General features: G+C 45.0%; 1 protein-coding gene across 1 annotated transcript in view; it reads right to left on the reverse strand.

Moving 5' to 3' along the window:
• Positions 1–921: 921 nt before the first annotated feature.
• The window catches only part of ABHD12 (abhydrolase domain containing 12, lysophospholipase), a 54074-nt gene continuing 38723 nt past the window's right edge, over positions 922–16272 (reverse strand). The window contains exons 8-13 of the mRNA XM_074949859.1: positions 14454–14491; positions 13619–13698; positions 12100–12182; positions 9678–9756; positions 7993–8120; positions 922–3187 (exon numbers count right to left, since the gene is read on the reverse strand). Of these exons, the coding sequence (XP_074805960.1) occupies positions 3148–3187; positions 7993–8120; positions 9678–9756; positions 12100–12182; positions 13619–13698; positions 14454–14491 (448 nt within the window). The 3' untranslated portion in view covers positions 922–3147. The remainder of the gene's footprint in view (positions 3188–7992; positions 8121–9677; positions 9757–12099; positions 12183–13618; positions 13699–14453; positions 14492–16272) is intronic.

Here is a 16272-nt window from a genome sequence, read left to right on the forward strand (position 1 = left end):
AGCACCTAGAAGGCAGGGCTGAGGGGCAATATGGAAAATGGCTCAGCATGGGTGACGGCCTTCTTCCCACTGCGTTCTTAGGAGATGAAGAATAATGCACTATAGAAATAGACGAGAAACATGATAGAAGCTGCTAGAGCTGAAAGCCACTCAGGAGACCAAAGATCCAGATCCACCCAAAGGAGTAAGTGTGGTCACAATCGGTCCAAGGGAGGGGTGGAGAACAGAGCCCCCCCAGGCCCAAAGGTTCACACCCTCACCAGGCAGCCAATGCCAAGAGCTCTCACCCCTTCACCAACACAGGACCCGCAGTGCCTACTTTGGTCCCACCAGCCTCCATGCCTACGCTGTCGGCTTTGGCCAAAGATTGCTGGCTGGATAAGCTGCCACCCTCCCTCTAATTCCTACCCTACACTCATTTATCAGGGCCTAGACCCACAGCGAGAACAGGAACTAGGGTCAGTGGGAAAGTCCTGAGTCCCCAGGCGGTTTTATATTAACTACATGCCTTGTATACTTACAGGTTGATGCATAGCCCATCACAGCCCCTCTTTTACCCCCATGACATTCACTGGCACAGCCCAGCACTCCTCCCCGTTTGTTCATACACCAGGAAAAACGTTCCAGTGACCCCCAATCCCATGAAAAGAAGGTGTTGTGACGTGCCCCCCCTGGAGAACCGATGGCATAGCCCATTCTGATCATCTCTCCAGCACTACTTGTCATCAGAGGAGCACCAAGTACCTTTAGAAGGAAAGAACAAGTTTGGGACGCCAAGAGATACTTCGATGTACACAGTTTTTGCTTGGAAACTCACTGATGGATCTGAGCTTTGCCAACTCCAAGGGAGGCATTAAATTCTGCCTCAAGCTGAGCTCTCTCCTTTCTTCCAAGTTAAAAACAAGACAAATAAGTCAACAGTGGAGTGATCAGAAGTTTTATTAAAGCTACACATTTTTAGATAAACATTTCAATCAATGCACATTACTGGCCTAATTAACTGGAATGTATGTTGAAATAAACTGCACTGGTTCATGCTCTGGAATCTAATCTGTGTCACATGGGAGGAGAGTCAACATTTTCATTTAAGTTTATACTTTAACATGAGTCAGATGACAGCAGCAGCATTAGATGGAATGTAGAGACTGAATTGCAAAGAGCCAAATAGTGTTTCTGTCCTGTCAGTGCAATAAATATCAGTAAGTGCATAAAATAGAATTTAAGTGTCACTGTTAGCTCAGAAGTGTTATGGGTCAAAACCTTAGTATAACCACACTACGGCAGACAATCTACTGTCCGCTTTGTAACTATTATGAGCCTGTAGCTATAACTTGGATGCATGCTGAACTGGTTACACTACGCCTTATACAACTGCATAAGAGAACAGACCCCTCAAGGCTGTAAGGTTCACTTCTGAACACTAGGAACTAAAACTATTACACCGAGTATTACATGGGATGATTTGTTAGGGCCAGTTCAAACAAGGCTAGAGTACCCTGAAAAGCCCCAGTTTATTGGGTTCTCCAGCTACAGCTCCCATTGTCCAGCATGTAACATTCTCCCACCCACATGCCCCAAACCGCTGTGCCATGCTAGTGGGGGTGGAGGTGCGAGTCCTGAACCAGGAATTGTTTTGTGGGAGCAGTCAGGGAAGGAGTGGGGGAATGGGAGGCACAACAGAACGGGGACACCTGTGATGTGCCTCACTAAGGGTTATGATAAAGGGATGCACAGCCAGCAGCCCAACTTTCCACCACAGAGCAGCTTGCGCATCACTTCCCGCTGTACAAGGAGGAAGCTTCCACTGAGCATCTCCCCCAGTGGAGTGGGGCCCTATGAATCTACAGCCTGCCAGCATGGCCAGCCACCCATCCAGGACAGCACATGTTGCTATGAGGAAAGACAGACTGAGGCCACAGATGAACCAGGTGTATTCCATGTGAACAGGAGAGCTGAGTCTTTGCCCAAGGCATGGAAAACAGTGCGTGGGGAATAAAGAAAAAAACAGAACCACAGTTTATTTGCATTAGTAACTATCTACTGCTGCTTACTTTTAGTTATGCAGGAATTGCTCTGCCTAAGGGACTGACAAGTTCACCTCTCCCTTTGTGCCTGACAACTGGAGCTAAAACATGTTTCTTACGGATCTCTGTCCTCTCATCCCCAAGAAAGTGCCTGTGTCTCTTTATGCTTAAAGAAGAATGGAAGACATTTTTTGTTTAAATAAATTCCTACATATTCTAGGCCCATATGATTCAGAGAAGGGGAAATCTCAGAAAAAAATTAAAAAAAACTCTCTCTAAAGTAAAATCCCATCTGTTGAAGTCACTTAAGGTACCAATACTCCTACCAAAGGTATATGGGAAGGGGGAAAAGGAATACTCCAGAGGTGTGCATGTATGGAGTGGGAATGATACTCAGAAAGAAGGACATGGGGGGGGAGAATGGAAAAGTGTTACAACATCCCCATCACATCATAAATATTTATGTCTTACTTTTTTAAAAACATCCTTTTTATTTCAAAATGTGTTTGTCTTGCAAGTATCCTTACGCTTTTGCAGTACACCTCAAATTAAAAGTTAACCGATTTCAATAAAACATCAATATTCCCCATGATCTTCAGCACTTTCCTGATTATAACCATTGAGAGAAAATGATGAACTAAATCTATATATTGTATAAAGGAAACACCCTGGAACTGAAGCAAGACAGCTGCAATATTTAAAGATGGTCACAGCCACCATTTTGTGGGTAAATCACAGTCCATTTGTGATCCAAAATGTTACGCTGTTTTTAAATGTAGAAGTAGTACCATTTGTCCCAAAACATGTTTTCTAGGAATGTCTGTTCTTTTAATTATTATGCTGCATTGGTAGGTCTTTGTTGTCCTCAAGTTTTGAATGGGTTGGTATTGGTGCATGGGTTTGTTTGTTTTTCTGTCCATGTTAAAACAGAAGCCAGCTAAACTTGATCTCTTTCTTCTCCTACTGTCTTAGACACTGATGTGGGAGTGTGGATTTCCAAGGGTATGCATCAGGACAAACGAAGGAATTCCTGGCTTAGCCAGTGCCAAGCGCTAAAGAATGGCACACTTACCAAAAAAAAAAAACAAAAAGAAGAACCTTAACGCTACCAAGCAGCCAGTCTTCAGTGATGATGTGCATGTTCAGATTTTCCCAGGAATTCTCTAGAAAAGAAAACAAGAAACCGACAGTGACAAATCCACTCTGCCACTTTCCAAAACCAGGTCACACTCCTCTCAGGTCTGAGGCACGGCCCGTTCAAACCAAGGTGTCTGACTATGCTCCCGGCGAAGGTCTGACTGTAGCACAGGTAGGCATACTTGTGGGAGATTCAGCCTAGCTAGCATAGGCATCAGCCCAGGCTGGCTACCTGAGCATGGATCCAGGCTCCTGGAGGGCTTGTACACTGGCTGCTAGCCCATGCCACCACACCCTCGCTGCTACCGGTGCACGTGGCAGCTAGATTACAGCTAACATCGTGTGCTTGCACCGTACTAGTCACACTTCCACTCGGCAGCGCAGACATTCCCGAAGGGCCTCTCTGCACTGACTTCAAAGGGAGCAGGCCTCCCGCGCACAGAGCTCCCCTGTTAGAGCAAACAGGAAGCCCCGTCTATCAAGAAGAGCATCTGCCCTCCTTTGTATGACCTGACCTGCTGATAAAACATCACGAACAGCCCTACAGAGGAAAGCTCACTCTTCGGCTCCGGAAGCCCGATTTCCCCATGCGACAGTCACTGCTGACTCCGAATGCCCCAACAGTTAAGAGAGTTGGGCACAGCGCAACAGAGATGACCTCTTAAATGCCCTATACAGGTACTTTCGCATTTCCACTGAACAAATGGTTCCCTACCTGTCCATAACTGCTGTTCTGCTAGATGTACTGCACATGTCGATTGCACTGTAGGTGTCTGTGCCCTCTCCTGCACAGACGTCAGCGCTTCCCCCGACAGCACCCAATGGGGCAGCAGGAGCGTTCGCTGTTGCCTTGCTTGCCACATGCAGGCATAAAGGGCCTAACCACTCTGACTCCCCTAATTCCTTTCTATGGGCAAGACTGCGACAGAGAGGGGAAGGAGAGCGGGTTGTAGAATGGACATGCGCAACACATCTCAAAGAGCAACAGTTATGGACAGGTTAGTAACCCTTTTTAATTCCTGGGGTAATTGCACATATCCATTCCACAAGCAGTCTCCCTGGAGATGGGCTCGGAGTCTATCTGAACAGGGGCTGGAGGACCACTCATACTAGCTCAGGATCATCTCTAGATTGTTGAGAGAAGGTGTAGTGGGGGGTAAACATGTGACAGGATGACCAGGTTGCTGCTTTGCAAATGTCCAATATGGCTTGTGAGCCAGAAATGCCACAGAAGTTGCTTGGGATCCAGCTGAATGACCCAGTGCTCTATCCAGTGGATTCCGTTAGCCAGCTGGCAACAGGTGAATAAAACCGGATATCATGTCAAAATTCTGTGCGTGGAAACACGCCTGCCCTTCACTCTGTCTGCAAATGCAATGAACGATTGAAATGAAGACCTGAAATATTTAGTCCATTCCAGATAAAATGCTGAAGCTCTTCTGATGTCTGCAGTGTGTAGTCTCTCCTCACCTTTACTACCGTGAGGATTTGGGGAAAAGATCTGTAGGAAAATTGCTTGGCTAACATAAAAAGTGGAGACCACTTGCATAAGAAAACTTGGATGGGGAAGATCAAGGTAGATTTTATCTACATAAAAAAACATATCTGGAGGTTCTGATACTAGTTCCCTCAACTCCCCCACTCTCCTGACTGATACAGTGGCTACTAGAAATGCTACTTTCATTAAAGAGTTATTGCCATTGGGTTGGAAGTGGCTGTCCACAGCGGGGTGAAATGCTGGTATAACCACTAGGGGTACCCTGACTGAGCGAAACAGCCCGCCATACAGAAGATATTCTTGCTTCTATGCAGCATGTACTGGACTAGGAGAGACCCCTTTCAGCCTTGACTAGGTGGAAAACCTCTTCCACTTGGCAAGGCAAGTTGTCCCAGTTGATGGTTTTCTACAATTCAGTAGCACCTCCTGCACACTCTAGAACAAGACTCTCCTGCCGATGCTAACCAGGAAGCTTCCAGGCTGTCAGGTGAAGGGCCTGAAGATTAGGATGGAGGAGGCAGCCGTGAGTCTGTGAAATGAGGTCTGTGTAAACCAGGAGTGAGAATCGCAGACTGACTGTGAAAACCAGTGCTGACAGGGCCACACTGGGGCAATCAGTATAAGTCCCTTGCAGGTACTGAGACAAACAAAAGCAGGCAGCTGACGTACTCCTGATGACGGGACTGCGTAGGCTGGACACATAGGAGCCCACTTCAGAGTCTGGTGAAGCAGAAGCCTCTTCTTGTGAGCACTGTGGTGCTGTACCTGTAAGGGGCTTGGAAGAAAGGGGAGCTGTCATCTGTGGCTTCCCCCTAGAGAGCTCCTCATTAACTGGTACCCTGTTGGCCGAATCCAGTGGAACTGCCTGGTGCAGAGGGGAAGGCGCTGATGATGGTATTTTGGATGCCGGTGCTGGGCGACTCCAAGAGGTTTTGCAACTCTCTTGCAGCCTCAAACACCTCAGGAGTAGATGGTACCGGGGCATAAGGAGATCCCGACAAAGGTGCTTCAGGAGTTGGTCTCGACTAGCCTGCACTGGGCTCTGGAGTCAATGAACTCCCCTGTTTAGAGGGGTGCTCTGTAGAGTGCTTCCTCTCTGACACCCTCCCGAGTCTTTAGAACAGCTCAACCTCTTCATCTCTTTCGACAATCTGGTACCGAGTCTGATTTCCAATGCCTCTTCTTCAGTACCGGCAACACGGACCTGCCTCTCGGTAACGGTACCGCCAGAGGTACATACTGCTGCTCGGTACCCGGACCAAGGCAGATCGCTCAGATGGAGGAGGTAGCACCGATTCCAGTGGCAGATATTTTAATGTGGCTGTCCTGTCTTCTTTAGAAGAAGGTTTAAAACCCTTACAAATGACACATTTGTCGCTCACAAGCCCCCCCGCCCCCCAAGAACTTAAGGCAGCTGGGGTGAGGGTCACTACTGGGCATTGCCTCACCACGAGAGCAGCAAGGCTTGAAAGCCGGAGAGTGTGGCATATCTCCAGTGCCGGGTCCAGGACCTAGACCCGGTACCAGAGCCACACAAAACACCAAAACTATTTTAACTAGTCAGTCAATCAGCTAACTCACTAATACACTACACTAACTAGACAGGTACTAGATAGAGGATTTGACTAAAGACCTGCAGAAGCAAGGACAGGGAGCTCCAACACCTATCACAGAGGGTAGGAAGGAACTGAGGAGGGCAGGTGGCTCGGCCCTTTATACCTGTACGTGGCGAGCGAGGCAGCGGGGGTGCTCCTGCTAACCCAATGGGTACTGCTAAGGGAAAAACTCTGACAACCGTGCACTGGAGGGCACGAACACCTACAGTGGAATGCACATGCGCAATCATCCGAAGAAGAACTACAGCTATCGCAAGCTTGTCCATAGTGGTTTACGTTGCATATACGCAGCCTAAACACAAGACAATGATTTACCAGTGATATGTGGTCTGCAGCTGTGGTGGCAGCTGGCAGCACAAACAGCCCTGCCAGAGCGCCCACAGCCACATTATGGTGGGCTGCACCCAGAGGTGACCTGGGGGGTGGGGGAGGACTACCAGCCCTTCCCATAGAGTTCCTGTGCAGGGCAGGCAGAGTTTAGACCTTAGTCTCATCCACAAATAGACGCAAGCAAAAACTTTTGACTTTGATATCTAAATGCAGGCATCCAAAGGAGTGGTCTGATTTTCCAAGGTACGGGGTACCTGCAGCTCCATTAAAGTCAACAGGAGTGGGGGGTGCTCAAAACCTCAAAGTCAGGCCATTGTGCAGGGGACTCTCTATGGATTTAGGTGCCTACCTTTAGACGCCCAGCTTTGAAAAATCTTCCTTGGGCCTTGTCTACACTAAAGGGAAAGTCGATCTAAGCTACCCAATTTGAGTTACGTGAATAGTGTTAACTCAAATCAACGTAGCTTAGATCTACTTACTGCGCGATCCACACTACGTCGACGGGAGACGCTCTCCTGTCAGCTCCCCTTACTCTTCTTGATCCGGTGGAGTACAGCAGAGTGACGGGAGAGCGATCGGCGGTTGATTTAGCAGTGAAGTGAAGACTAGACCTGCTAAATCGACCACCAATGCATCGAGTGCCGCAGCATGGATCCTCCAGTAAGTGTAGACAAGCCCTTGAAGACCCTACAGGAAGAGTGTGGGACAGAGGTGGCTGGTGGGCTGAGTGCAGGAGTGGAAATCATGAACTCCTGACTTCTAAACCAGGTTCATACTCTGGCAGCAAGTCATGTCACTGCTCTGACTCCAGTTCCCTAATTCATAATGAGGGCAATATAAATTCTCCCTCTCCTCACACAGAATCACATACAATACACAGTTACAAATGATTAAGGTGACCAGATAGCAACTGTGAAAAAACAGGATGGGGGTGGTGGGGTAATAGGCACTTATATAAGAAAAAGACCCCAAAACCAGGACTGTCCCTATAAAAACAGGACATCTGATCACCCTATAAATGATACACACACAGATTTGCAAGTTGATTTTTGGAGCCTATATTTCAGGAACATAGCCAAGCTTATGAGGAATATTTACATACTACTTTGAAGATGAAAATTAGTAAATGCCAAGTGTTGTTAAAAGGTTTCTAGCATTCAGTGTGTTCTGATTCATTTATGGTCACAAAGAAATTTGAGGGGGCAAAACTAAACATGGGTCCCAGCAACTATCTACAGTAGACTGTCTATAGCTAGAACAGATTCCATATTGCAAGTCAGCTCAGAGCAGCCTTGATCTAACAAGCTTTATCCATCTGTTCCCTACTCACTGTGACACTTTCGTAATGATGCGGATTTAATACATTTAACATGATCCTGTTTATTACCGCAGTATTCGAGGTAGCTCTGGACTCCTGTATATGTACTTATGCCTGTAGCCGAGGTCTCTGTGAAATGGAACAAACTGTACTTTGTAGTCACGGAAACTCCGAGATGGTGCAGCAATGTTATAAAGCTGTAGAAAGGATTAAAAAAAAAGTGAGGTACAAATCACAGCTTTTCAAAATAGTGCTGCAATGCTAGCTGGCTAAAAGTACACTTGCTGTATTGATACAATGGGCTTTATTTTATTAAGATGCATAGTAATTTGGTGTAAACCCTCGCACACACACGGATGGGAGGGGAGGGGGGATTTTGGTGGAAGAAAAAGGTAAATACAGCATCCACTAGGAAGTGGTGGGTGAGAAAAAAAATCCGCAATATTAGATAAAAGGGAAGGTCCCAGAATAGATGCCCAAAGGGATACGTATCTACCATATATTTTGCAATGCAGAGAATCTCAGAGTTATGAGCTGACCAGACAACCGCACACTTCACTGGAAACCGGAAGTATGCAATCAGGAAGCAGCAGAGACAGAAAAACCCCCCAAACAAACACAGTACTGTGTTAAACAAACTACCAAAACAATAAATTAAAAAAAGATTTGACAAGGTAAGGAAACTCTTTCTGTGCTTGTTTCATTTCAATTAAGTGGTTAAAAGCAGCATTTTTCTTCTGCATAGAGAAGGTTCAAAACTGTACTAAGTCAATGTTCAGTTGTAAACTTCTGAAAGAACCACCAGAACATTTTGTTCAGAGCTACGAATGTTCCCGAAGCATTCGTAATTCTGCAGTTCTCCTGCATCTCTGTGGCTCTCACTTTGCATCTCCACTCTCAGAGCTCCCCTTTTACCTAATCATCCCTCCCCGCACCCACCTTCTAATGGACAATGCAGTAACTCTCCCAACAAAAATTCTGCTTACAAAGGACAGTTAGTAGATTCAGTTGGACAAAACTGAGCTTTTGTAGGAGAGCTACTACATAACTAACTTTGCTGAAATCAGCCTAAAGTCCTGAATGAGATGAGTTGGCAGATTGCAGCTCAGGCCCCACTAATAACGCATATGAATTACAAACACCATAACTATGCACACACAAACAAATCCCAAACCACACTGGGCAATGGGATTAATTATAACCAGAGATCAAGTTCCTGTGCTTTCAACTAACTAATTGAGCAGTAGGTTGGTAAAGACCTGTTGCAATTAAGTTTCTATTTAGGTAAAATCTGCCTGGCATAGTTTAGTTAAAACAACTATTTAAAATTAATTTAATAGTGTTTGAACCCTTGGATCCAGGAACCGAACGGGTATTCTGTCAATTTGTGCTCATTCTCTCTCATTCCCATGCTTGGGTTAGTATAACCGTAACACTTTCCCCCTAACTTCTCCCACAAAATTTTTTTTTGGCAGGCTGATGAATTCTTCACACTCCTTTTCCTTAGCAAGTACCAGATACTTGGAGAGTTTGTTTCAACGTACAGATAAGGTTTGCCACCCAAAATCTGATCCCTTCAGCACCACTCACTTTACGCACCTCTGTAATTATTAAAGCTGCTAGTTCTTAACATCATATTGCTACCTTTTTCTGAACAGAATGGAATAATTTGTTTGGGTGGTTAAGACACACTATTCCCTCCTATCAAATGGGCAACTTGAAGCAGATCTGTTATGATAGCTGAAGAAAGGCACCTTCTTTCCAAGATGAAATGGTACAACAGGATCATCTTCAGCATGAAGAATAAGCAGCGAGCAGGAAATGTATTTTACACTGCAAAAAGGATTACAATTGTCACCAGGAATAAAAATAATCAAGTAAACTTTAGGATTAATCACTCTCCACATTCTGGTTACATTTTTGAAAAAGACATGCCTTCTGAATACTTTTCAGAGTAGCAGCTGTGTTAGTCTGTATTCGCAAAAAGAAAAGGAGGACTTGTGGCACCTTAGAGACTAACAAATTTATTTGAGCATAAGCTTTCGTGAGCTACAGTTCACTTCATCATCATGCATCCAATGAAGCGAGCTGTAGCTCGCGAAAGCTTATGCTCAAATAAATTTGTTAGTCTCTAAGGTGCCACAAGTCCTCCTTTTCTTTTTTCTGAAAACTTGTTATTTCTGAGTAATATTTTGCCTGTCTACAGACAAGCAGTTCTTTACCCTAGACGGTTTTAGAAGTGAGAAATGATAGAGAAGCCAACAATTCCCATCTCTCCTTGCCCTTTGAAAAACAATTTTATCACCATTAAGCTAAGCTACACTCACAATAATCAAAACTACTAGCTTCATCAAATTCAACACTTGTCCCTTCAAATGCAAATAGAGCCAGTTATCTTTGGCTTATTGTCCCTCTTCTCGAACAAACACCACTAATAAATAAGAGTCCCATTCATATTCTGCAAAGTTGGCAAAAGAATATGCAGGGCAGTGGATTGCTACAGAGTTTATTTTTTAAACAATAAAGAGTGAGCCCATCGTGTGTAACGAAACAACAAACTATTCCACTACACACTAATCAGAAAGTGCTTAATAGGGGACATTAGGGAGTTTTATGACCAACAAGTTTCGTAATTGTATTTGGTGGTATTTCCAGGGAAGTTATAGTTACAAACAATTCCTACATAAAATTAACCACATTTCAGATTTTGTTAAAAACACCAATTAATATGATCTAAGGAAAAAAATTAACAAGACCACTGGAGAATCTATTTGCTGGGGACCTCATCACCCCACGGTAAGGTCAACAAAACGGTAGATTTTTTTTTTTTTTACTATTATAAAAGGAAATTACTGTGCATTTTGAAAAAGTGCTTTTACTACAAAGAAAGGGGAAGAACAGTCTAGTGCAGTGGTTCTCAAACTTTAGCAACCCGAGGACCCCCATTTTGATTTAAATTTTTTCACGGACCCTCAAGTCCCCTGCTCAGCCCCAGGCCTCACCCCCCCAACTCCACCCCTTCCTTCAAGGCCACACCCCACCGCTTCCTGCCCCCCTCTTCCCCGCCTCTTTCTGCCCCCTCCTCCACGTTTACCCCATCCCCACTCCTCCCCCTCCCTCCCAGCGCCTCCGGCACAGTGCTGAACAGCTGTTCCCCAGCACACGGGAGGCACTAGGAAGGAGGGGGAGGAGTTGATGAGTGGGGCCAGTGGCCCTGGACATGATTCTGTCCCCTCCCCCGAGCGCACCCCATCCCCACTCATCCCCTTCCCTCTCAGCAGCTCCTGCATGCCACTGAACAGCTGTTCCCTGGCGTGCAGGAGGCACTGGGAGGGAGGGAAAGGAGTTGAGGGAGAGGGAGGAGCCGATTAGCAGGGCCAACAGATCCTCTTGAATACCCTGGGGGTCCAAGCACCCCAGTTTGAGAAACACTGGTCTACTGGCGAAGACAGAGGGCCTGGATTCTATTCATACTATGCCACAGATTTCTTGTGTGACCTTGGGCAAGTCACTTAACCTCTCTGTAGAGCTGCATGATCCTTCTCTACTGAGGTGTTGAGAGATTTAATTCATTAAGGTTTGTAAAGTGCTTAGATTCTTTCATGGCAGACCTATAAAAGTGGAAAGTATTATTAGAGAAAGCCTGGATCATGTCAGTTTATAACAGCCAAATCTCCAACTATCTAACTCTCTGAATAGGATAGTTCTATTCAACGTATTAAATAGAGACGTTTGTAAGAAACCAACAACAAAAAAATCGTATTTATAGACACCCATATAGTCTCTCACTTTTATGCAGTTTCTTTAGCTAGCTAGTCAGATAGTTTTTCCCTTGCACAGGAAACAGCCTGTTGGTTTAAACAGCACCTAGACTATGATTAACTACATTAAAAAATGAAAAAGCAACCAAGAAAAAAATGGTACTGAGTTGTGTGTTGGAGTTTCCCGAGACAGAGCCAGACACACCCACACTTTTATACACCTATGTCACACCCAAGGCCAGTTAGGGCTGTTGAAACCTCCTTACGCAAGTTCCAAATGCTTCAGCAAAAAAGAAGAGAGACTGCAATTTGGCATATATTCCCATGGTGTTGGCTTTATTCTAGTCAGTCTCATCTATGAGTATATCGTTCAAAGGGCTCACAGGTCAGATCACAGATGAGAGTCATTACTTACTTCTCATCATTTGCAAATTTAATTCCACTCATTGTGATGGTGTCAAGGAAGAACCAGTCAAATCCAGGGAAGTATCTATATATCTGAAGAAAAAATATTTTAAGTATATGAATAGACATATTCCACTGAACAGCAAGAGAGACCATTCCAGCCCGGAATAAGAGAGCATTATACACTACCAGATATCACGTTGGTTATTGGGGTATATGCATCCAAACTCACAGGTACTGCTGCAGAGACACTTCACTGTTTGTCACTGTTTTGGCTACTAGTGCACAGTCATGGATGATTTTAAGGGCCAAGTTCTCCAAGCTAACATCAGCATTGCTGCTGCTTGAGTCCCTTTGGGTATCAATCTGCTGCTGTTTTACCCAGAATGTCACAAGAGCTCCCACAGGCCTGGCCACATTGATGTGGCCTGCAGGTTTGCTTACTTGTGTGTTGGTTACCTCTGTTGGATGTCAGAGCAACTTCACCATCCACCCTGGGAAAACAGAAGTCTGGCTGCTAGGAAGAGATGTGACCATAAGGAGGTTCACCCAGCCGTCAGGTACCTGGCTTGCACAGGAGAGTCACTGGCAAGTAGTCAGGGTATGAGTTGTGGCAAAGCTTTCAACCCTGCTGTTTCCATGGAAACCCACATAGCTGCAAGGTAGGTGAAGTGTTTCCAGTTACATCACAGGACCAATCCTGCCCAGGGAGTGCACTTGTAGCAGCTACACATGGCCTTGTGACCATGAGGATTGGTAATTATTTTAGTCCAACCTTCAAACAGCTGTACACCTAAATGTACATGCACTTTTGTGCACTCCTGATTTAGGAGTATAACACCGCTTATGTGCGGATGCCAGCTGGATTTGCATCTGCATGTGTGTGTACGCAGCTCCATGCCTCAGGCAGAAGCGCACTCATTTGAAAGTCTGGCCCATTTTAACTTCTTGGCCCAGCTTCTCCACCACATTCAGCCAGCTCAAAACTGGACTGGTTGGCTATGAAATGGAATGTTGATTATTAAATAGCATGGTTTTAAAAGCCCTAAACAGCGCGTACCCTGGCTGTATTTGATGCTCCTTTGAGCCTCCTCTGAGTGGCATCTGCACTCACATGCTACTCACTGTGAGTGAGTCAGTCATGCCTTACGTCAGCAGGGGACCATGCCTTTGCACTGGTGAACCCTGTGGTGGGAAACACAGTCCCCACTGACATAGCCAACTTGGTCTGTATTTCTCACCCCTGGATTTATTATTTTTCATTCCCAATTTTCCTTTTCTTGCATCAGACTCCAAATATGGTTGTTAATTTCATTTGTAAGGTGCATTTCTACAAAGGCATTTTGTGCCCTACGTATCTTAGTCTTAACAACAAACACTGGCAATCACCGGGAGGGGGGGTGGGGGGGGGAGAAGGGCTTACAGAACTAACTCAGGTATGTGCTAGTACTGCCCAAGAGTAATTTTTAAATATGTTAAGTTTTTGTGACTAAAATTACGAGGTAATAAAAACTGAAGTCTGTACTTGCCACTGAAAACGGATGGCTTTTTGCTTCTTCACGTATATTAGTAAATGGTGATTCCAGTATTAGGGCATCTGGAGGAGTTTCTGAAATAGGAGCACACAGCACAGCCTGTTAAAGCACTAAACACCGGTGAATTAAGACAAAGCAAAGCAAATATATCAGAAGTGGAGCTACAGTGGGGCAATCTTTATATGCTAGAGATGCTACAAGACAGGGTACATTTGCAAAGTGAGACAATATTTTCTCCTCTCAGATATAGTGACATGAGTTACCCATTTCTTAATGTCTGAAAAGGTACATAAAACAATTACATGTGCCCCAGATCCTCCCTTGAACCACTGAGTTATGGCTGGGAACGTGTGCAGCACAAATATGCATACCGAGGTCACGGTCAAGCTCATGAAGTCATTTTAAAGAGCTGTGATGAATATTGCAAAGCTTTACAGTTGCATTTTTGGAGTGGGGAAGAAGGGGTGTCAAAGTTAATTCAACCCTTATGAAAGCTGCCAAACCAAAAACTAAAATACTCCATCTAGCCATACGACATTGAAAGTTCTGAATAAAATATAATAATTTTTGGTAATATAACCACCGAAGAGAGAGACAAAGTTCACACTGACGGATGCTATGGTTTGCATTGGGAAAGGCTTACATAATACTAAAAGATAAGTTTTGGGGAATTATGTTCCAAGTAAGAGTATACTATACAAAAGCATAAGATAAAATTACTTTTGCAGTGAAGTCAGACCAAGGTAAGCGAGCAGATAACCAAGCAGCAGTTCGGGCCATAAGTGCAACTTGTGCCACACAGCAAGTGCCCCTTTCTCATTAGCCTTACCTCTTTCACAAAGACGTCGCACTAAATTTGTTGCAACTCTAAAAGGAAAAAAAAATAAATTTAGTGTTAAATCAAGTGTTTTCGTTACTCACTGTTAAAGACCAGCAGCAACTCAAAGCGATAGCATGACGTACTGTCACTTGGAAGATCCATCTCTGAGACTGATCTCAAGACAGCTGCACTTCAAGCCAGCGTCAGGGCTGGAAGTGTAGGCAACAGGGCAAGACAGTGAGTGGCTCAACTGACTGATGTTTTGCAATTCTTAACACTTGGATACTGGAAAGACTTTCAGAGGGCTTAAAGAACACCTCAAAATACTTCCTCCTCTTCCCTACTGCTCTGTTTTATATGACTGGAGATTAAAGGAGCTGCTATTCAGCCAGATTCCATTTCCTTGGACATAGAGGTAGCTGGGAGATGAGTCACAGTCAATGAGAGATGCAGGATTTTTCTTAAGTTCAGACACAGAATCTGCCCTCCCTAGTTCCTCATGCTTAAGGCTTCGAGTCTTTCAAGGAGGTCACGGATTCCGTGACTTTCCGGGACTTCCGCAGCTGCTGGCGTGGCTGACCTCAGGACTGCCTGAGCAGCTGGGGCAGCCCTAGAGTTAGCGGTATTTTTAGTAAACCTCACTGCAGGTCCCTGGCCGTGACTTTTTGGTTATTGCCCGTGATTTTTACTAAAAATACCTGTGACTAAATCGTAGCCTTACTCATGCTCCACGCACTCTCCTAACATGACCAGCATTCCTGCATTGAAACCTTCCAGCAGACCCCCACTCCCCCTCTTTTCACACATTGCTTCCCAAAGACTCCGCTTCCACAGGCTCTCCGGTCCTCTTACTGCCCACAAATTCTCCTCTGCTGGCCCCCACTACCGCTGAGCTCCCGTGACACACACACACTCTCTGGAATAGGTTTCAGAGTAGCAGCCGTGTTAGTCTGTATTCGCAAAAAGAAAAGGAGTACTTGTGCATCTTATGCTTGAGCTTATGCTCAAATAAATTGGTTAGTCTCTAAGGTGCCACAAGTACTCCTTTTCTTTTTGCGAATACAGACTAACACGGCTGCTACTCTGAAACCTGTCATTATGCAAGGCACTGCATTTAGCCGTATGGAGTGGAAATCTATCAACTTCATGAAAAAACTCGTACAGATACAGACATAAGATGCATCCGATGAAGTGAGCTGTAGCTCACAAAAGCTTATGCTCAGATAAATTTGTTAGTCTCTAAGGTGCCACAAGTACTCCTTTTCTTTTCACTCTGGAATACGTAACTGTGCTCTGGGATGCACAGCTCAAGAGCTTGCAAATTTCAGCTCATCAGGCAAGCTGAGACCTTGGGCCTTGTCTTCACCGCTATAAAAGCACTGGGCATGACCTTACCTAGTTTACCTCTTAGTCTTCATTGTGTTTTTGTCATGGGACAGCTCATGCATATTAGTTACCAAAAGGTAAACCACACACCTTTTTCAGCTGTGCAGACAAGGCCCTAAAGGAGGACTGCGGGTTGAGTGGAGGGAGAGAAGATGGAAGCTTACAAATTTCAGATAAACAAACACTTACCATTTAATATTCACACTTCACTGTTACCCATATGATTTGTGCAACAGCAGGCATTCCAGCAACACAGAACCGGTGGCAATTTGAGCGTGCCAATCATTTATAGAAATACAGCTGTTTATTAATTAAAGGCAGCACATTTTCAAAGACAGGAGAGAGACAGGCAGAAAAATCTGAAGTGACAACTACATTCTACTGTACGGGCAGGGTTCTGGCAGGGTGTTTTGAAAAAAATTCCCTGCCCCTCCCCTTTTAA

Source organism: Natator depressus, chromosome 3 (genome assembly GCF_965152275.1).
Source record: "Natator depressus isolate rNatDep1 chromosome 3, rNatDep2.hap1, whole genome shotgun sequence".
Taxonomy (NCBI): Eukaryota; Metazoa; Chordata; order Testudines; family Cheloniidae; genus Natator; species Natator depressus.